The sequence below is a fragment of the Apodemus sylvaticus genome, chromosome 11 (assembly GCF_947179515.1).
Source record: "Apodemus sylvaticus chromosome 11, mApoSyl1.1, whole genome shotgun sequence".
Classification (NCBI taxonomy): domain Eukaryota; kingdom Metazoa; phylum Chordata; class Mammalia; order Rodentia; family Muridae; genus Apodemus; species Apodemus sylvaticus.
In genome coordinates, this window is record NC_067482.1 from 76,747,102 (window position 1) to 76,769,090 (window position 21,989).

At 50.5% G+C, this 21,989-nt stretch overlaps 2 protein-coding genes across 2 annotated transcripts in view; one reads left to right on the plus strand and one right to left on the minus strand.

Moving 5' to 3' along the window:
* Positions 1-6,159, minus strand: part of Cfap99 (cilia and flagella associated protein 99) — a 30,096-nt gene extending 23,937 nt beyond the window's left edge. The window contains exons 1-3 of the mRNA XM_052199418.1: positions 6,046-6,159; positions 2,073-2,217; positions 994-1,088 (exon numbers count right to left, since the gene is read on the minus strand). Coding sequence (XP_052055378.1) covers positions 994-1,088; positions 2,073-2,217; positions 6,046-6,159 — 354 coding nt within the window. The remainder of the gene's footprint in view (positions 1-993; positions 1,089-2,072; positions 2,218-6,045) is intronic.
* Positions 6,160-15,198: 9,039 nt separating this feature from the next.
* Positions 15,199-21,989, plus strand: part of Zfyve28 (zinc finger FYVE-type containing 28) — a 90,082-nt gene continuing 83,291 nt past the window's right edge. The window contains exon 1 of the mRNA XM_052199328.1: positions 15,199-15,459. Within this exon, the coding sequence (XP_052055288.1) occupies positions 15,421-15,459 (39 nt within the window). The 5' untranslated portion in view covers positions 15,199-15,420. The remainder of the gene's footprint in view (positions 15,460-21,989) is intronic.

Genomic DNA, 21,989 nt, shown 5'->3' on the forward strand with positions numbered 1-21,989 from the left:
CAGAGCTCCCTAGGGTGGTCAGTGACCAGGTCCTGGCCTAGGGTCACTACTCTGGGTTGCCCTGGTGATGTTTGTATTCTGAAGTTAATTCTGCTTCCTCAAGCGGGGCTGTCCACAGGAGAGGTAGATCACAGACTCAGGTGATCTCATGTGAACCTTCTCCCCATTCTAACGGGTCAGACAAGGTTAGAGCCTGGGACTGGGCAGTGGAAGGGAGAGGTAGGACTGGAAGTCTTGGGGGGTGGGGCAGAAGGAGAGAGGAGGGAGGAAGAGGAGGTGGAAGCCGATATGGAGCAGAACCACATGGCCAGGAGGAATTAATTGCAAGTTGCAAGGGGTCTCATAGCTGAAAAATAAGTTAGTATAGTGATAGTCTTGCCCAATCTAGGCATATAGTTTATAATTATAATAACTGGGTTGCATGTGTTTTTATATGGGCTTATTAGGGTAAGAAATTACTGCAAATGGTCACTGTATAGCCTGAGAACAGTATGTGGTCTATACCCTCAAGCACTTGGTGAGTCAGCACTGCAGGATCAGGGTAGGAGGCAAGGTGGAAGTTTGCTCAGTGGTCATTTTGAATTCTAGCACGAGGCAGCAGAGCCTGAGCCAAGTACAGGTCATGCTGAGTGTGGCCAGTGCAGCCCCAAAGCATCTCTCCAAAGACGCCATCAGTTTTATTTCTTGGTCCTAAAAAGGAAGTCCTTGCTTAAGATAATTCTGATTGCTTATCTGTCACAGGGTACTTATGTTTATGTGCAGGTAGGAAAGCTTGTCATTCACAAACCAAGCAGACAGACTTCCCAGAGGCAGAGAACACTGTCCTATACAGAGCATGTCATCTGACATTAAGCAGAGAAAGGGCGAACCCACCAGTTTCTCTAGCTGGAGGATGAAAGGTGGGCCTGATCGGACACACGTCTGCCTCTGGTTCTCGTCTCTCCTGGCTGGCTGCCTCAACCACAGCACTGTGGCGGGGAAAGCGGGGCTCACCTTGCAGATCTTACCCACAGGCTGGGACTTGATGATGCTGCAGAAAAGCTGGAAGCCGAGCTCACCCAGCTGGAAGGTGGCCAGGTAGCAGATCACTGAGGAGAGAGGTGGTGTGAGGAGCGCCCAGCTGCCCTGCAGAGGGGCTCTGTGTGTGACCTTGGGAGAAGTCTGCAGCTGCGGAGAGTCCTGCAGGCACCTCATTCTGTCAGGGCAAATAAGCCTACAGGGTAGCCACCACTTCCTGCTCAGTGACCATGGACACTGGCCACTCGGGCTTTCAGCTTCCACACTCATCACACTGCGCTGGGTCAATTCTCGGAAATCACAGCATCTCTCTGGGCTAAAGTGACATCATCTCCAGTTTTGCCGATTTCGTGAGTGAGCTGAGTCACTTTGAACCTTTTGGGATGGAGGCGCCTCCTCTGACGAGGTCAGCCTGGCTTGGCGTCTGGCACCAGCCACTTGTCTTAGCCTACCAGTGCGCTGTAGCCCTCACCTCGCCACCTCTCTGGGCCAGCAGCAGGGCTGACAGTAGACCCTATGGCTAGATTCCTCTCTGTCTTATGGGTAGCACTAGCCACTGAGCACAGACACTGGGTTGTGTAAATGTGGACAGTGGTCAGAGGTGGCTCTCATATTTAATCTCTCCCTGGATGACCCAGACTAGCATAGGCCTTTTCTCTTCACAGGTGACAGGATTAGGGTCCTGGACAGACTACAAGAGGTATGTATTTTGACCCAAGCTGCCCTCAGGGACATTCTCTTTGAGTTAAGTGGCTGGGAATCCAGATTTTGCATGGGGCAGCAGGATCCATGTCTGCTCCCCCCAGGTCCCAGTTTCCTCATCTGTGAAGTGAGGAAATAGACCTAACATGGACCATACACTTATGGGCACCTGAGACTCAAGTGAAAGAGCTAAGGTGGACGCAAAAGGAGCCACTCTCTGTGTCCTGAAGCTCGCCGGCTTGTTGGCCTCTTTCAAGTCAGCCAGTCCAGGGTCTATGGGTAGCTTCCTCTCGAGTCCCTGTCTGGAGCAGCGGGCCTGGGCCTATGGACATGTGGAGAGTGGATGCACGTACCCTCAAAGAGGCTGTAGTCAGACCACAGGCAGAGCCGGCCCTCCCGTGCATAGAAGGCGTCCACCACGATGGTCAGTAACTTGTGGTATTCAAGGCAGCCAGACAGAACCTCCAAAACAAACCCAAGCTTCTGGGGGCTCAGAGTCTGAAAAGGAAAGCCAGGAGAGCACTCCAGGACCAGGAGATCAAGGACAAAGGTAAGGGACAGATACTCCCACATGACTGAATAGAGGCCAGATAGTTCAGTTCTTTAGAGTAGTGGGCAATGACCACAGTGATTGGGAAGGCAGGACCTCCAGGGGGAATGAAGACAATGGGTCTAAAGACAAAATAAACATGGGAAACAATGAGACAATATAAACACAGAAGGACATGTATTGTGCAAATATTCTCCTATGTGAGGATGGGTGAGTCCACAGAGACAGAAAGGACAGCAAGCGGGTGGCAGGGGAGGGGACAGGGAGCCAGGCAGCTGGTGTTTCATGGGGATAGAGTTTCAGGTCAGGAACATTAGAGGTTATGGAGATGGATAGACATGTGATGTCTGTACAGACCTGTGAGTGTGCTTTGTGCCACTTGAAAATAGTTAAAATGGTCCAAAGTTATGTCATATGCATTTCACCACAACTTAAAAATTAGTTCAGCCGGGTGGTGGAGGTGCATGCCTGTAATCCCAGCACTCTGGGAGGCAGAGGCAGGTGGATTTCTGAGTTCGAGGCCAGCCTGGTCTACAGAGTGAGTTCCAGGACAGCCAGGGCTATACAGAGAAACCCTGTCTCGAAATAAATAAATAAATAAATAAATAAATAAATAGTTCATATATGAGTTCACACAGGCTTTTGAATGAAGAAACATTATCCAAAAGAAGGCTGCATGATTAAGGGAATCTGCGAGAGTTTGTCCTGAATAGGAAGCGGGATGGGAAGTGCTAGTAGGCCGCAGCCTGAGTTCTGTTCCCTTAGTCAGACAGTAGTCGGTACACAACTTAATTCCAGTGCTTCACAGGGAGGCAGGCTGAGTTTAAGGCCAGGCAGGGCTACAGAGGAAGACCCTGTCCCAAGAGTCAGAACTATTGGGGTTCAATCACTGCCCCATCTCCCCACCTCTAAGCACTGCACCGGGGGCAAGATCTTCACCACAGGAGCCTTTAGGGGACAATTCAGACCCAAATGATGAGATGACCCACGTGTGATCCAGGCTAATTATTTTTAAAAGTAATTAGGGTTTTCAAATTAAGGTTTGAAAAGTAATTAAGTTTTGGAGGAAAAGGAAGGTGTGGGTATCTGCTAGCACCAGTACGTGGAAAAACTTGGTGGGACACTTGATTCTGAACCTTTCCATACAACAACTTGGAAATTAGGTTTCAAGAGCTTTGTTTATATCTTGGCCCTTTGACAGAGCTACTGTGCTTCTGGGAACCTAAGGGGAAGAGGTCCGGGCAGCAGTAGAAACAGGAAGCAGGGTCCAACAGCAGGGTGACCAAAGGGTCAAGCGTCATTGCTCCATCCCACTGACCAGTAAGATGCAACCATTAAAGCAATGCTATGCTAAGATTTGCAAGACAACAAAATAGCGCAAACCACAGTGAGACCATGGGCTATGGCTCTGTGGCCATCAGATACATCTGGCCCTTCTCTGCTCCTCTGCACTCACTGCAGTTCACTGACTCTTCTTTAATAACTTCAAAGTTAGTAACCGTTTCCCCACAGTTGGCTGTCCCTTTAACCTTCTCCCTTTCTCATATGGCTGTGAACCCCAGAGCTCCCTGGCTGCCTATGTCCTTGCTCGTCCAGTCCTGCAGCATCTTTTTATGCTCATACCCACTTGTCCACAGTCTGGACTCTGACATGACATTTTTTCTGCTCACAACCAACCTCCCCAGGGGCTTGCCACGCAGACTGAGCAGCCAGGTCTGAAGCAGACACCCTGGCCCCGTTGGGCTTCCTGTCTACTCACTCTCAGGTCAGGACCGTGGGCTCTTGTGTAGGTCCCTCTGCCCTGGAAGCCCTATCCTGCTTCCAGGGATCCACTGTTTCTCAAAGTCTGACTCTTTGCCACTGCCTGGCTGCCATGCTCTGTGCTGCCAACCACGCCCCGGTGAACCCAGGCTACTGCTGCCGACCTGTGCTCTGTGCTGCTGGCTGTAACAGTGCCTCCAAATAAGGGCATGCCCACATTAAGAAGCTCCTACAGCTGCCATGCACTTAGGGTATACAGTCTGCCTATCATGTGCCCTGTCCTGAGGCCTTCTGTCAGCCTCTGCCTAGCGGTCTAGGGGTTGTGTAACCTTCTGGCAGGTGGCATCTCTGGCCTTGACCTGACAGTCAGTATATTGCAGCAGGTTTCTGACAGCTGGAGATGAAAGTGTTGTTCAAACTGGGTCAGTACCCAGGGCCCCAAATCATGTTGGCTTTAGAAGAACTTTGGCAGAACCTGAAAGGACCAACATCTGAAGCAGGAGCTGCTTCTGTGCCTGAGGTAGAGATCAGCTCCATCCGCTGCCGCCAGCTCACTGGATGGCATCATAGTGCTAGGCTTCTCATAGAAAGGCACACAGATGGTCACGACTTTGTGATTTGCCAAGTGACAGCCGGGATTCATTTACCTTAATCTATTGGTTGTTGACAGAGAAAGTGCCTCATACTAATTATGGACCACTAAAACTCACTTTTCTGTACTGGTCATCAAAGACTAATGACACTAACTTCTGTCTTGCTTGAAAGAAAGGGCCCTTCTATCAGAGCCCCCAAATGACCTAGCAGTCCAGGGAGCATGCTGGGTATACCAAGTGGGTCGGGGGAGTGGCAAGGACAGTGGAGGGACAAATGGAAGGACCAAAACGGACCAGAAGGCAGGATGGCCAGTGGGGTGGACATGAGGCTGGGTAGTTGAGCTGGGGGGGCATAGCAGACGGAGCAGAGGCTTGGCAGAGAGGATGCCTCTGTGTCATGTCTGTGGGGAGGTAAGAGCAGAGGAGAGCAGTGCTCCAACGGAGGGGCAAGAGGGAGCTTTTGCAGTCAATAGGACGGACAAGGGCTGCCCCAGGCCTGAGGTGAGATGTGGGGATAGCCCTTGCCTCACCTGAGCAAGGAAGCGACCCAGTTCTTGATGACTGAGCTTGGGTTGCTGAGCGAGCTGTTTGTGGGGGCACAAGAGAAAATATATGTGCTCTAGACCGGGAATATATGCTACTTACCATTGGATGAAAGAGTCTAGGGTTGGGGAGAGAGGTCTGTGCTGGATGGAGGAACTGGACCTATCAGCAGGTAGGGTGACTTCCTGAGTTCCCTGACGAGGAGAGGCTGAAGCCTCTGGGGGAAGGAGACTCCAGGGAATGTGCTTTGGAGATTTAACTCCAGATCTTACTTGGAAGTGTAGCTGCCACTGGGAAAGGCTCAGGTGGAATATTCCAGAGACATGCTCTGCCTGTCTGTCTCTCTCTCACCTTCTGCAGTGGGACACACTGCTGCTGTCTTAGATGTCTCAGCTTCCAGAATCTTGAGAGCTACGTTCTGTACAGTTTTCCCAGTCTCAGGCCTGTTAATAGCAATGCTTACAGACTGAGGTGGGGCCTAAGGGTGGAAGCACTCAGTAGGGCCCAGACTCTCTACTGGAGGCCTCTTCAGCTAGACACAACCCACCTTGAACTGTGACCTTAGGTAGGTCCCTGCCTCCCTCACTGAGACTGTCCACACAGTCACAGCTCTTTCTGTGAGGGGCTGCCTGCCATAGTGCACCATGGAGATTTTGTAGCTCAGGGCAGAGACAGGCCTGATGTGCATTCTGGATGCTGGGAGCCTTCTCATGGCAAAGGGTGTCTATGGAAGGAACACCAGCCTTCTAGAGAGCCTTGCCTCACACTTCTCCTCAAAGGAAGGAAAGGATCCCATGTTTCTTGCTGGAACGTGAAATGTAGACAAGGCATGTCACTGATGTGGCCCCCCAGGGACCCAAGCAGCTGCTCTGACCATACCTGCTGTAAGGAGGTGAACACTGACTCCAGGAACTGCTCAGGATTGTCCTTCTCAGGCTTAAATTTGTCAAGCTGCTCTATCACAGTCTCAATGCATTTTTCATAGTAGGCCATCTTTGGAGCAGGGTCCTAAAACAAATCGACACAAGTCACGTTAGCCACAGCCTCTGAGTTGCCAGTTTAGTTGTTGGCAGAGTGGTTGCAGGACCCTTACCCACACCAACAGGCAGTCCACAAGGGTTCTGGGTTGAACAATGCAATTTTAGAGGCAGGGGTTTGGGCTCAGGTAAACTCAAACCCACTCTGTGCTTAGTTTGTCTTAGGCCTCTGCTGCACAGGGGTTTGTTTGGCTGTGGTCAACCCGCTGTTATGTCACCACTTAGCCCCAGCCTTTGCCTTCCTGCCCTAGATTTCAAGGAAGCCCCCAAGGCCCCACACCCCCAGGATGGATTCAGGCCACAAAGCAGGCTTCTGAACACTCCTCAGTCCAGGCAGGTGGTTGGTTTCTCAGCAGGTTCTACCCAGAGCAGGCAAGGATGACAGATTCAGGAAAGGCTGTGGAGTTCCCAGGTGCTGTGGCATGTGAATGGCATGACCCATGTTCACACATACAATAAACAGAAACGGTAAGAAACATCAAAATGAAAAATAATTAAATGGCGAGCTGAGCACTAGCGTGCGTCCGCCCCTCTGTGTCCTAATTGCATGTGATGTGGCCAGCTGCCTCAGGTCCTGCTGCTGTGACCTCCCCAGCAGGATGGGCCATGTCTTGAACTGTGAGACTAAATAAAACCTTTTCTCCCTGAAGTTGCTTTCATTATAGTAACGGGAAAAGAAAGCAAGCTCCTCAGTGTGAAGGCCTGGGCAGCCACGCCAGGCCTAGTGGCTGAGCTCTGAGATCAAGGAGCTATTCTAAGTGGTCACTGTACCAATGAGAGTTTAAGAAAGACAGAGGAGAGAGAGAACAGAATATGCTCAGAACTGAAGGTCGCAGCTTTCCAGAAGGGCGAGGCCTCTCCAGAACTCACAGTCTGAGTTAGGATGCTCCAACGCGCTCAGCTGGGATTAGGATTAGAACAGGAGGGTCATCTGTCAAAGGTCTTGCTTGACCCCTGAGCAAGTCCAGAGAGGAACAGGCATGGGGTCTGAGAAGCTGAGGTTGAACCCAAGGCAATGTGGTTGTGGAGGAAATTCCGATGGCTCTGTGCCAGTGTTCTCAACCTTCTTTATGCTGTGACCCTTATACAATGCCTTATGTTATGGTGAACCCCAACCATAAAACTACTTTCAGAGCTACTCCATAGCTGCAATTTTGCTACTGTTGTGAATTGTAATGTAAACATCAGGATACCTGATATGTGACCCTGTGAAAGAGCTGTCCAACCTCCACAGGGGTTGAGACACAGATTGAGAATCACTGCTCTAGGGTAACAGTTAGTGGGTGCCAAGATGAGGAGGCCAGAGGAAGAGGATGGCTTTTTTTTTTTTTGCCATCTTGGGGGGGGGGTCTCTGTGGAGGAGCTGCCTGGGCAGCTTCACTGTATAGTTAGGTGGGAAAGGCTGGGATCACTGAGGGCCAAAGCCCCCACGCACCCTGGCTGCATTCAGGGCCAGTGCAATCCCAACTGGGGCTCAACAGGGCTGCAGACCGCACAGGTACCGCCAGCCTCTCTGAGAAAGGCCTCATGGAATCTGGCAACAGGTTTGAAGCCCTGGTACTGTGAATAGGTTCTAGGGGCACAACAAGGAAGCTCTATGTGCACCCAGGAAAGGCACAGCTAGGATTCCATCCCTGCTCAGCCCATGATGACAGCTAACAGGGCACCTTTTCTTATGCCTCAGGGCCATCTAGTGGTAGATTCCTCGTGGGTCATGGGGGCTTTGATGATAAGAGGCAGGAGGAGACAGTAGCCATTGTCTTAGACAATGCCAGATTCAATCCGTCAAACGCAGATCCAAATGCAGCCAGGTGTGGCCTTGGATACAGCGAGAGGTCTGGGGCTGACCTGCACCCTGCGAAACCTGCCTCCCGGAGACTGTCCACTGGAGCCACTCCACCTTATAAGGACCATTTATAGGCTGCATGGTAGGAGAATGACTCTGAAGGCTCCTAGGGTCCTCTCCCTCTCTGGTCACTCAAGTTACCACTGCTGAGCTTCTTGGTGAGAGACTTGAATGCTGAGAGGAGGCTTCTGGGGAACTACTGCCCACTCTGCTCCCCATTGCATGATCACTCTGAATGAGTAATAGATGGGCTTCATGGCCACTGGGCATTTCACCCTCTCTTTGAATGTGGCTTCTCTTAGGAGAGACAGAGAGGCCAGACATGCGTAGATTCAAGCACAAGCAGCCAGGCTCATTTTCTGGGACACTGCTTCCATAGACCTGTGGCTTCCTCTCTGACTTTGTGTGCGTGACGGGAGTGCTCTATGCCAAGTGAGCCTAGTGATCTGGTGTTATTCAAGGAGTTGGAGCTACTGCCCTCCCTGAGACTATACCTGCCAGTCAGTGGCCTGGAGGTCTGTCCCTGCCCTGGCTCTACCCCTTCCTTGTCTGGCCAGTTCTGCAAGCCCTGATGTCATTGGCTATGCAGGACCTTTGGCCTCTTTATCTGCAACAGTTCTTGGGGTCCTTTGTTCCCCTCCAGATCTCTCCTAAGTAGAAAACATTCTCAGACGCTCCAGGAATCTTGGCTAAAGGTAGCCTGTGGGTATGGGAAGGTCCTTCCTCCTTGTGTGTGTGTGTGTGTGTGTGTGTGTACGCGCGCAAGTGTGTTGCAGGGGGCAGGAAGGAGGATAGCTGGACTCTGGAAGCATTTACCAAGTTCTCCAACTCCTCATTATCAGTGTACTGGTGGCAGACGTGGCACTGTCAAGTAGCTCTAGAGAGAACATTAGTTCTGGAAAGATGGTCCACCTCTGTAGTTTTCAGTATGTGCCCCAGCAGAACAGTTTTTCTCAGCCAGGTGCAGCTAGTGAAGGAAAGACTTGTGTAGACAGAGCAAGTGCTGGCTCTCACTGCGGTGCCTCTGACAGGATCAGAGTCCTTGCTGGGGGGTGGGTGAGTGTCCAGTGTTGGTGACTTGTGCGCAGGGAATCCTTTCCCCCTGGCCTCACCTTTGAGATAGAGGATGTGTCTAAGTCTTAATTCCATTCACCTGGTCTCCCAGCTTTGCCCCTCCCAACGGCAAGACTGAGTTGAGGTTCCTGAGGGCATTGGGTGGGGTGGGAACAGCAGTGGGCCCCAGGGCTTTGGCGCTGCTGTGGGAGAAGAGGAGAGGTGAGGTCTCAAGAGTCTGTTCCCAGGTTCTGTTGCTGTGGGACCCAGAGGGGTCTCTCAGCACATCACCAACTTCAGCCCAAAGTCTCCTCCTTCACTGGATCTTTCGCTGGCTTAGAAGCTCTTTGTGTATGGCCCCCTGAACCTCAAATCCTCCACTCTTTCTCTACCTGGAAGCTTAGGGGATCTCTCCACCTCAAGTTTCAGGCTCATACTGCTCCCCCTGCCTGGGAACCCCTTGTGCAAACCTCTGAAGTCAACTAAAAGCTCATTAAGCCATGATGAGTGTGGTGAGCAGGTCCCTGCCTCTCACCTAAACCAGGACTAGGCCTGGAGTGATCTATGAAGGATGAACACAAAAATAGAAAAAGGTGTAAGTAGGGCGGTGATGGCGCACGCCTGTAATCCCAGCACTTGGGAGGCAGAGGCAGGCGGATTTCTGAGTTCGAGGCCAGCCTGGTCTACAGAGTGAGTTCCAGGACAGCCAGAGCTATACAGAGAAACCCTGTCTCGAAAAAACCAAATCCAAAAATCCCCCCCCCCAAAAAAACAAAACAAAAAAACCAAACCCCCAAAAAACCCCCAACACCCGCCCCCCCCCCCCCAAAACCAAAAAACAGAAAAAGGTGTAAGTAACTAAAACAGGCTCCTCATCTGAGCGGAGGGTGATGGCCACATGGCCAGGATAAAACCGTCCAGAAGACCACACTGGCTGAACCTATGACCTCTGACATCTAGGCTTTTGTCACCGAGCGTCATCCAGGCCCAGACTGACTTTAAAAAAAAAAATCAGGGTTGGTGAGATGACTCAGTGGTTAAGAGCACTGACTGCTTTTCCAGAGGTCCTGAGTTCAATCCCCGACAACCACATGGTGGCTCACAACCATCTGTGAGAGGATCTGATGCCCTCTTCTGGCATGCAGGTGTATATGCAGATAGAGTACTCATGTACATAAACGAATAAGTCTTTTTTTAAAAAAGTCTCATGATTAGACAGTTTCGTACATGTGGACAATATGCTTTACCCACATTCATCTGCACGGTGACTTTATAAATTGCTTACCTAAACATCTACCACTGTGAGTCTTCTATTCAACAGGATTCAGTTTTATTGTCTCATTTAACTGGGGGATAGTCCTGGCTGTCCTGTAGACCAAGCTGGCCTCGAACTCAGAAATTCACCTGCCTCTGCCTCCCAAGTGCTGGGATTAGAGGTGTGCACCACCACTTCATGGCTAGTAGTATTTTCTAAGGAAACAAGAGAACAAGACCCATGTTGAGGAGCTCTGAGTGGGGAATCTGGTTCCCTGTCCCCAAAGAGATTTCCTTTCTGTGAGAGACTGGGGCGTGGCCTCAAAAGTCTCATTTGCTCCATCAAAGATGTGAAAAAGAGAACAGTGTGTGTAAAGGAGAACAGTACACACATAGCCCAGGACTCAGAGTGAAGAACATAGGCAGGCCAAGAGTTTTTATAGACTCCCTGTTAGCGAGCCAGGGGTGGGGCTCAACCAGGAAGCACTAGCCTAAAACGCCAGGCCTTGGATTCTACCATCAGCACCGAGGAAAACCAGAATAGAACACAGACCAAATGTCCAGGACACAGTGCAGAGGAGTGGCTGCTCTTCTCCACAGGTTCAAGGCATCAGTCTGAGACAGGGAGCCAAGGTGGCAGGAGCCTGGCCAATGGCCACACAGTGTGCAGAATGTGAAAGGAAAGGAAATGCATCCAATGCACAGAGGAAAACAGGGATGGCTGCACCTCAAAGCTCAGCTAGCCTTCTCCTTCTCAGCCCTTCATCCCTGGTGGGATACCCTGCCTGTGAAGTGGTCCAGCCCACAGTTAAGATGGGTGAGTCTTTCTGCAAGGTTAAGGTAACCAAGATTACACTCTCGCACGCAGGCAGGCATGTGCAGAGGTCTTTCAGGTGGTCTAGATCCTGTTGGCGCACTAACCACCATTAGATAGATACGTTGGTGGAAATATTAGCTTTCCTTTTTTTCAGTAAGTTTCCAATCTGGAGGCTAAGGTCTTGGGCTGTATTTATGAGGATGGGTTGCCCTGGGTGCCAGGGAGCAAAGCCTGCTTCCTGCTCCCCTGCTGTGGGGCCTGTACTGCTGCTGAAAGGGTGGGTCAAGGAGGACTGAAGGCATTACCTCAAGCCCTCCCCAGGCTAGAGTGAACCTCCGCAGAAGGATTAAAACAGAACGAGTGAAGGAACCAACCCGAAGGTGGGAGGGAGCTCCTGGGACCAACCTGACCCCTCTGCTCACTGTGGGGTGGAAATTGCCTTGTAGGGATCTGCATACCCACCTGGGGCAAAGAGCAGGTGGCCGTGAAGGTGGGTAGACTCTGACCCCCCTCTGAAATTCACCTGTAGCTTGATCAAGACAGTCATGCCTCTGGACAGAGAACAGACACAGGCTCAGCCAGCTCTGAAGCATGCTTCGAGCACCTCAACGTTACACTTACTTACAGTTTACTTTTGTTTTTTTTTTTCTTGTTTATATTTTTGTTTTGGGGAAGATGGTCCTTTTTTTAAAAAAGATTTATTTATTATATGTAAGTACACTATAGCTGTCTTCAGACACTCCAGAAGAGAGTGTCAAATCTCGTTATGGATGGTTGTGAGCCAATATGTAGTTGCTGGGATTTGAACTCAGGACTTTCGGAAGAGCAGCCAATGCTCTTAACTGCTGAGCCATCTCTCCAGCCCGAAGATGGTCTTGATATCTAGTGGAAGCTGTCCTCAAACTCTCCATCCTCCTGCCTCTACTTCAGTGCTAGGATAACATGCCCACATATACACAGCCAGTCTCAGCTTTACTGAAAATAATTTGTCTGTTGACTTGCTTTTAGTGCGAGAGACAGAACCCACAGCACTGGGAAATTGGTCCAATACGGAGTCACATCTCAAGCGCATTTAGTTTACAGGTGAGAATTGAGATCTGGTTCCTAAGTGGATTGATTTCCTCTCTATATGGTTCTTTAACTCCATTCCCAAAACAGGGCTCAATAGTCTGGTACTTGAGGTAACTTGGAAGGCAGGCTAAAGCAAGCAAGGAGGGTTCATTTCTATCAGATACAACCCACTTCAACAGTCTCAGGCAGGTCATCTCAAACACACGTTAATGAAAATGCTCTCTTTTCCCACAACTAAAGCTGCTCTGCTAAGTGTGGCTACTGTTGAGGTTTTGTCTTTTACTGTGTATCATAACGGTAATTGGGGGCTGGGGAGGGGACGAGACCAGGAGTCTGCACATAGAACCAGAGGAGAACCATGAGGAGGAGAAGGTGAAAGAGGAAGGAGAAGCCATAAAAGGTGAGCTATAAAAAAATGTGACCCTGAGCCAGGTGGTGGTGGCTCACGCCTTTAATCCCAGCCTTCAGGAGGCAGAGGCAGAGGCAGAAGGATTTCTGAGTTCAAGGCCAGCCTGGTCTACAGAGAAACCCTGTCTGGGGGTGGGGGGGGGGAGAAAACTAAAGCAAAACAAAACAAACTAAAAAACCAAAAACCAAACCAAAACCAAAACAAAAAAGTGGCTCTGAGGGCTGGCCGATTGGAGTTAAGGCAGCCCAGATGAAACATAGTAATAACTCGGGGTTATCCATAGGAAGGTAGATTCTAACTGCATATATGAGGTAAGCATCTGCTCAACTCCTGTGCTGTTTAAGGCTTATTGTAAATATAAAGGTTGTGTGTGTCTTTTATCTATGAACTAAATGGTCAAAGGCTGTGTAGAAACCCCAGGTTGGAATTAAAAATTTCTACAAGAGGCTGTGAAGTCGCTCCGTACAGCTTTCTCCTTCCTCCTGAACAACAAGCCCTGACTCACACTGGGACCTACTGTCATCCAACTGGTCGGTGACATTTCTCAGCCTCCTTGGAAGCTGGCTGGCTGTGGCCATGTGTACAAGTTCTTCCATCTCTGAGAAATACTAGAGGATAAACTTTGGGAGTGTTAGCCTGAAGTGTGGGACATTCTTTTTTTTCTCATCTCCGGTACGTTCATGGGCTTAGGAGATGATGGCTAGAACCAGTGCAGCCATACACAGGTCAAGGATGGTAGCCAGAGAAGCTGGTTCCTGCTGCACGTCCAGAATTACCTCTGCACACACCTCTGGGATTAACCTGCGATGTGGGATCATTCATTGCTTATAGTTAAGCCTGATCCTGATATAACTACCTCCATGGGCTCAGCCTGTATCCTGGGCACAACTTCTAAGAAACAGCTTCTGCGCAGTCATAGCTCCAGGCTTTGGAGCTGACCAAGGATGGACAGACCCCAGATAATTTGTTAATCTACATATTATTGGACAAGAATTCATGTGTCTGCTCAAAGTCTTCACTCGGAGAAGATGGTGGCTTTGGGAAGAGTTGCTTTTAGTTTTAGTTTTAAAATGTTTACTTATTTTTAAGTGCGTGTATGTATGGGTGCATATGCAAGTGTGTGCATTTTCCTGGGGAGGCCAGAGAATGACCTTAGTGTCATTCCTTAGGAACCATTCACCTTGTGTTTTGAGACAGAGCTTCCCACTAGCTTGGTGCTCATCAAGTAGGCGAGATTGACCAGTGGGCCCCAGGGGTCCATCTTCTCTGCCTCTCAAGTGCTGTGATTATAAATGTTTGTTGCCATGCCCGGTCTTTTTTTTTTTTTTTAATTTATCTCTTATGTTTATGTGCATTTGCCTGCACGTATGTATGTGTACCACATGCATGCAGGGTCCACGAAATCCAGAAGCGGGGTTTGATTATTTGGAGATGGAGTTACAGAAAGTTGTGAGCAGTCATGGAGGTGCTGGGACCTGAACCTGGAGCTTTGCCAAGAGCACCCAACCCATGCCTAGAGTTTGTTTTCGGTGAGTCCTGGCATGATGAACCTTCTTCTGCTATCAAGGCAAGCACTTCACTGATTGAGCTATCTTCCCAGCCCCAGAAGCAGTTTGTTTGTTTTTTATGATGAGAGAGCATACAGTTGTGGACATGTTGACCCTAAGGTGATCTGTTAGTTGTACAAATAGTGAAGAACAAGCAAACAGGTCTGAATCCAAGCATTTAGGCTGGAGGGGAAAAATGTTTGTAAAACCACGTGGCTGCCTGGAACCACACAGAACTGGGTGGAGAGCAGCTTACAAGGAGTAAGAAGTTGGCTACAAAGCGGGTCCAGGGCTGAGGGGCTAGGAGAAGATGCAGGAGTTGATAGGGCAGTAGCGGGTGCACACATTGTATTAAGAGATAGTCATTTGGGTCACCTGTTAACAGTAGGGGAGAGAGAGGGGAAGGGGTATAAGTCGGTGGTGGAAATCACCCTACTTTTATTTTAGGAGGTGGGACGAAAAGCACAAATGTAGCCTGCTAAGGCCAGAACCTCGGCAAAGAACTGGAGAAAACGAGTTAGCGAGAGGACGCGAGGATGGGTTATGTCTGCCTCCCTATGGCGGACCCTCACCTTAACCTGCCCGCCTACCTGCAGGCCTCTTGGCCTCCTTAGGCCTCCACCTGGCCCCGCGTTGTCTCTCCAGGCGCCGCGGGTGGGAGCGCCCACAGGCCAGCTACCGCACTGGCAGATCGCCTAGGCGTCGTTTAGGCGCCGTCACCTAGCAACGCCGCGCAGGCCCTGCCCGCGCTGGGCGCTGGGACCTGTAGTCCTGAGCCGTCCTCCCTTGGTGCGCGTCCCGGGTGGGGTGCGGCGTGGCGCTGGGCGGGGATTGGCGGCCTCACCCGGCTCGCCCCATCCACCACTTGCGGCGGGCCGGGGGCGTGCGGCGCCTTCGGCGCATGTGCGGTCGTGACCGGCGGAGGCGCGGGGTGCTCGCAAGCTGTGCAGCACCGCGCGCCCTGTGCCCGCGCCTTTTCGCGCGCCCGCCCGCTCGCGGGTTTGGGTCGGCCGCGCGCCGCTCGCTGAGCATCCTTCCGGCCGCGCACCTGCCCCGCGCACCTGCAGCCAGCTGCTGGGCGCTCGGCGCAGCGCTCACGATCTGCTTGCTCAGGCAGGTCCCGGCCCTGCCTGCGTGTCCGCCCCACGCCGCAGCCGGACCCGGGCGCAGCGCTGCAGAGGGCGAGGGCCGCCCGGAGCGTGGCCCGGGCCGGCGCGGCGATGATGAACAGATTCCGAAAGTGGCTGTACAAACCCAAGGTGAGCGGCTCCAGCTGCGGACCACGTCCCGGCGTCGCGCTTTTCCCCTTCTAGTTCCCTTATCCTGCAGGACCCTCCTTGATTAGATAGACCTCGCTTTCCTGGCCCTGTATGAATCCCTCTCTCCAGTTCATGCGATGCCCTTTCCTTGCATTCCGCGACTTGGACAGACCATGTACCTGGTGCACATTGACTGCTCCTTTTCAGTACTAGACGGGGCTTTCTTTCGGGCCTGGGTGTACTGTAATGTTTCTCCTCGTCTGGGTACTAGATGGGCCGCAGCTCGCACCCAGCGGTCCCAGCCTGCGTGCTCTGAGCTCCTACTTCTTTTGGTTCCCTCTTGCCTCAACGCAGAGGCTCCTTTATCTTTTCGCACCACGATTATTCCGGCCTAGGATAGTGGGTCTCCCACCTTCCCTTCGCACTTGCGAACGGGCCTTCTCAGTCCCTTTTCTCCAATCCCTAGGCTTTGATAAGACCCTTTCTTCGCGTATCTTTGAGGTCCCTCAGCCGGTCCTCTATCCCAAACCGTACTAATTGGATCTTGGTCCAGTTCGCACCCCTATCCTGGTCTGGTAGCCGCCTGCACTCTTTTGGATCTCTGACCAGTCCTCTGCCCAGTCGCCGGGTGAGGCTCCTGGAGCTTGCAGCTTCTGCGGGCTGGAGGTGCGATTCACTTGCCAGTTCAGGTCCCGGCGGCGCGCCCCGCGCCTCGGCAGCCGCGCCAGTCGCACTGCGGGCGCTGCGTCCCGCTGCCTGCCTGGGGCTGGCAGCCGGGAGCTGGATCCGGTGCGCTCTGCTTGCGGTTGAACGATGCAAAGCTAGGATCCAGTGAAGATCCAGGACGCATCTGCGGCGTCCAGAGCTGCGTGTTGGGGGTTGGCGGAGTCAGGGGACGCCAACGCTGGAGGTCTTCAGAGGGTCACGACCTGGGTGGGGTCACTGCAAAGATTAAGGGCGGGAGCAGTGCAGCAGCTGCGTGCTGGTGTCTACGAAGTCAGAGGCCTCCTTCTCTTTGGCCCACCCAAGGAACTAACCCCTCTCCCGTCGTGACTAGCCACATTTCTTGGTTCAGGGTTTCTGTCCCAGAGTCTGTGAATGGTCTCTCGGGGTGGGGCGAGTGTTCTGGAGAGACAGCTGGTCTGTTTGGAAGACTGGCATTCGAGGTTTGGGGGTCGTTCAGGCACCTGAAACTGCTGTTTTTTGTCTGCCGAGGTCGGGAAGTTTTTCTTTGGGTTAGAGAGTGTTGGGGTGAAGGCTTACAAAGCATGGGGCCCGCCCTTGATCAGTCTTGGACTGGCTGGAAGGTATTCTGGATTCTTGTACACTGGTGCAGCAGCGGTTCGTGCTCCTGCCTTCTCGGTAGTGGGCAGATATACTGGGGGATTGTGGAGGGAACCCTTGGGACCCTTGCGATGGGTGTGGTTTGAGTCTTGCTTGCCCTTAGCCACGCCCTAGGCGTCTGGCCCTCTCTTTGCTGCAATCCCTTCAATGTGCTCAGCCCTGCCTGATGTTGATTAGTGGGTCTGCCAGCGGCTGCAGCAGCTCCTACTCCGCTTATTTGTACAAGTAGTGTTTTCCCCCATTGAGTGAGTTTTTAGCGCAAGAAAAAAAAAAACCAAAACAAACAACAACACAAGTTCAATGCTGAAAAGGTCCTTGCACGGGTGGGATTTACGTTTTCAGTAACAAATGTCAGGGAGCAGGTGGGGCTGTTTGTATGCCGACCTACATCCCCGTCTCTCCGAATGCTTGTGGAGCGTTGGGGTGTCCAGGTGCCATTTCCAGCAGTGCCACAGTGGGAAAGGTGTGTTCTGTGACCCTCCTCAGCTGTTAGAAAGGAAGGAGCAGTGTCACCCATATCTAATTCACAGTGGCCTTTCTTTGTTGTGCCCCAAAGTTAAGTATGTCTGTGATGTTCCCTGTCCAGCAGTCGATGGCTTTCTAGGTTGCAGGTGGTGAGCTCAATTAGTAGCTTTGGTGATTCAGCCCAGTAGCCGTGTACTTCTTAGAAGGGAAGTGCTAGCTTAGATTTCCCCGCAGCTGTCTTCTTCTCCCTTGTCATTTCTCAGTAAGCTGTCTGATACTGTCCTTGACCTCTGGACTTGAGCCACATCTTTACCTAAGATCTTGCTCTGGCCATGACTGGCCCCGGAGCTGGTGTCCTGTGGTCAGTCTCATTGTGAGGCATCTCTTGTTTGAGATGTGTCATTGAATGTCAGTGTCTTGATGGTTTGAAGTATTTGAGTTGTGTTAGGTCATCCTAGTAGTTTTTAATTTTTTCAAACCAAAGCTTAGATTTTTATTTTTTGCCTCCAATTATGAGGCGATTATGTTTCTCCTTCCTACTTATTTGAACATATTTTGGCACAAGTGAGTTGAAAGTTGGTCCTGAGATGGTTCTGGGCCGGGAAGAGTTAAATGCTAACAGTGGGGGTGTCTCAGAGAGATTGCTTTGGGCATTATCCACTTTCACTTCCTATGTAGATACACTGTTTAAACAGCATTTAAATGTGACTGCTGCTTTAAAACCAAACACATACAGACCATGTTCATAACTTGTGGTGGAAATATTTTGAAAAATGTTGTTATTCCTACAGTCCAAAGAAGCAATGAGAATTTCCAAAGCACTAAAAACTATTTGAGTTGGAAGAAAAACATACCCGGTGAATAATATAATCTTTAATGCTAAAATGGCATGTCAAAGCACTATATTTTCATTGATTTTCTTAAAGTCTGCCTTCGAACATCTTTTTTCCCCTTGATGAAGCACTATCTGACTCCTGTTATTCTGGGTTTGGTGTCTGTGAGAAAAAGGTATGTGGTTCCAGCTCAGAGGCTGAGCTGCCCGCATTGCTTAGAGAGTGCAGGTGAGGCAGTTGGTGACCTTCTTTGAAACGAAGGAAGGTCTAAGCTTGTTTTTGCTTGGCTGACTTTCTCTGACTGACCTGGGTGATACTGCTGGTTACCAAGAGGAAGGCAGCTGGCCCAAGAGGATAAAGGCTGAGACCCCACCTAAGCGGGAATTCTTGGCTCTCATGGGCGGGCTATTGCTGTACGTGGAGGATGAGTTTGCCCTTTCTATCTTTAAGGAGGAATTGATTGGCAGGTACTGCTGCTTGTTGGGGGTATGGGAATGGTGGATGTGGTGTCTATTTTCTGCACTTAGACATGTACCCCACAAAGAGCCTTCTTGTTGCAGCTCCAAACCACTGCCAGGGGAGTGGCTATTGGCCTGCATGCCAGCTCCTTTGTTGTGGAGTTACCTTGTAGCTCTTCACTGCATGTGGAGATACTGTTTGCAAACATTTAGGGTTCAGATTACACATGGGGTGGCCCTCACCAAGGGAAGCCGGGGAGACTTGCTGGGTGTCTTTTCTCTTAACAGTTTTTTAAAATTGTATGTATGTATATATGTATGTATGTATGTATGTATGTACGTACGTATGTATGTATGTATGTATGTATGTATTTAGTGTGCGGGGGTCTGTGCTTGCCACGGTGCACACATGGAGGTCAAAGGACAACTTTCAGGACTTGTTCTCTCTCCATGTGAAATATATAGAATTCAGGTCTTCAGGCTTAGTGGCAAGTAGCTTTTCCTGCTGAGCCTTCTTGCCAGCCTTTTTCCTTTAATTAATTAACTAATTAATTAATGTGTGGGTGTGTGTATGTGTGTAGTGTATATGTGTGGGTGTGTGTATATGTGTGTATGTGTGTGGTGTGTGTGATGTGTGTGTGTGTTTGTGTGTATGTGTGTGTGTATGTGTGTGTGTGTGTGTGTGTATGTGTATGTGTGTGTGTGTGTGGTGTGTGTGATGTGTGTGTATATGTGTGTGTGTGTGTTTGGGCCAAACATTGACCTCGAGCATCTTATTTGATTGCTTTCTGCTTTTTAAAATTATTTATTTATTTATTTATTTATTTATTTATTTATTTATTTATTTATTTTTTGAGATCGGTGTCTCAGTGAACGTAGACTCGATGTTTTGACTAGATTTTCTGTCTGGGGAGCCATGGGACCCTCTTGGCCCCCTCCCCCCATCAGTGTAATTCCAGATGTTCAGTGCTCTACCTGGCTTTTATGTGGTGCTGGGAAACCAAACTCAGGACATCATGGTTGCACAGCCAACTCTTTACCTCCTGCCATTTTGCATAGCCTTAGTTGGCCAGGGTCCAGATCCAGTCAGGGGCCTTTCAAGTTCTTACTCCAATGCCAGCCCACAGACCGTCCTATTGGCTGCCATTCACTAACCAACTCCTCCTCACAGACTCCACCCCAGCCCATGCTTCTTGACTAATGGCCAATCTGTGTGGTACCTGGACACGCAGTGGTAGGTGGGGGTAAGTCTGGGGTTGAGGCCAAGGGTAGTGGCTCCCCTCACCTGTCTTCATCTCCCCCACTTCCAGAGCCTTCCGTCAGACCCAGCAATCTCAGGCTGGTCTAGGGCGGGCTAGGGAGCTTAAAGTGGCTTTTTAGGTCTCTTCCCTGCAGGGCTCCCCGCAGGAAGCTGGTCCCACTTCCCAGGCTTTCCTGTGGTTTCTGTTGTGGGGAGTGTGGGGCCTCACAACTCCTGTTGTGAATCTGCAGGGCAAGGGAGAGGCAGCACAAGTATTGGTTTCTGAGGGACTTTGTCAGTGCCTGGGCTTCATTCCCCGTCAGAGCATCAGGCTTACTGGAAATATGTGGTACGGTTTCTGTTAAATGGGCGACTCAGAGCTGGAAGTCCTAAGCGCCACTTAATTGATATTTGGAGTTGGCGTCCAGGAAGGTCATGTGGGGCAGTGGAGCCAGGGTGTGTGCACACTGTCACAAACTGTTTGGGGGCAGTGGTTACATTCATTCAGCCTGTAGAGGACAGATGGTGTTTTTTTTTTTTGTTTTTTGTGAATAAAGTCTTTCTTTTTTTTTCTTTTTTTTTATTCGATATATTTTTCAAATGATTTCCCCTTTTCTAGGCCCCCACTCCCCGAAAGTCCCATCAGTCCCCTTCCCTCCCCCTGTTTTCCCACCCAACCCTTCCCACTTCTGGTTTTGCCCTATACTGCTTCACTGAGTCTTTCCAGAACAAGGGGCCACTCCTCCATTCTTCTTGTACCTCATTTGATGTGTAGATTATGTTTTGGATATTCCAGTTTTCCAGGCTAATATCCACTTATTAGTGAGTGCATACCATGATTCATCTTTTGAGTCTGTGTTACCTCACTTAGTATGATGTTCTCCAGCTCCATCCATTTGCCTAAGTATTTCATGAATTCATTGTTTCTAATGGCTGAATAGTACTCCATTATGTATATATACCACATTTTTTTGCATCTACTCTTCTGTTGAGGGATACCTGGGTTCTTTCCAGCTTCTGGCAATTATAAATAGGGCTGCTATGAACATAGTGGAACATGTATCCTTATTACATGGTGAGGAATCCTCTGGGTGAGGATGTGGAGAAAGAGGAACACTCCTCCACTGCTGGTGGGGTTACAAATTGGTACAACCACTCTGGAAATCAGTCTGGCATTTCCTCCTAAAACTAGGCACCTGACTTCCAGAAGATCCTGCTATACCACTCCTGGGCATATACCCAGATGGTGTTTAAGGTGACTTTAGTGCCTGCACTGAGAATTACTAGGATAGCAGCAATGCTTCTCTTAATAGCACAGAGATGTACACCTAAGAGCCCACTGGTGCGGCATACTTCTGTCTTGTCGGAACTGACAGCTACATGGAGCAGGTGTGTTCTGTGCCCTGCAGAGGTGAATGACAGAGAGCTAACCCCAGCTCAAAGAAAAACAGATGCTTAAAATTCTGGGAAGCACACGATTTTTAAGTCTCTCATTTTAATTTGCCCTGAGTTTTTGTTCTGGCCATGGTTCTGTGACTATATAGCAGTGGGTCCAGAGAAAAGGCGGCAGGGGCTTCCCCCACTAGGCCCTGAGTGGGGTTCCTTTTCCTCTCCTTCCCAGCTCTGTGCCTTGGTTTCCCTAGTTGTCAGGTGATGGGGCCTGCCGTGCAGAGTTGGTGTAAAGGCCCATGATGGCAGCTCAGCCCCAAGTCCTGCCAGTGCCCATAGGATTCATGGGCAGGAAAAGAGGGTGTGGCCTCACCGCAGGAGCCCCAGAGGCTATGAGAACCTTCAGCTGCTTCTGTCAGGTCCTTGTGTGACTGGAAGAGTCCCTACAGTTGCACACCGCCCTGCCATTTTGTACTTAGTGCTGAGAGCAGACCTTGGTGCAGGTTAAGGCCTGAAGGACTTAGCCATGGAGGCGTGTGGTACATGAGAGCCACACTGCCCGTTCTTCTGAGGGTGGGGGTGCTGGCTGCAAGTAATTGTCCTACCAGGCACTGCCTTCCTGTTATTGGGAAGGCTAGGCTGAATGGTAGGCACTAAGACAGCAATGGGGCCATCTCGTCAAGCTTGGTCCCAAGTCTCTCAAGTCATCCTCTAATGGCTTGTGTCCCTTGCTTGGTGGCAGGAGGCTCAGGATCCAGGGCAGGACCCCAGAGCCACAGGGTGCAGGTCGTAAGGGGAAGG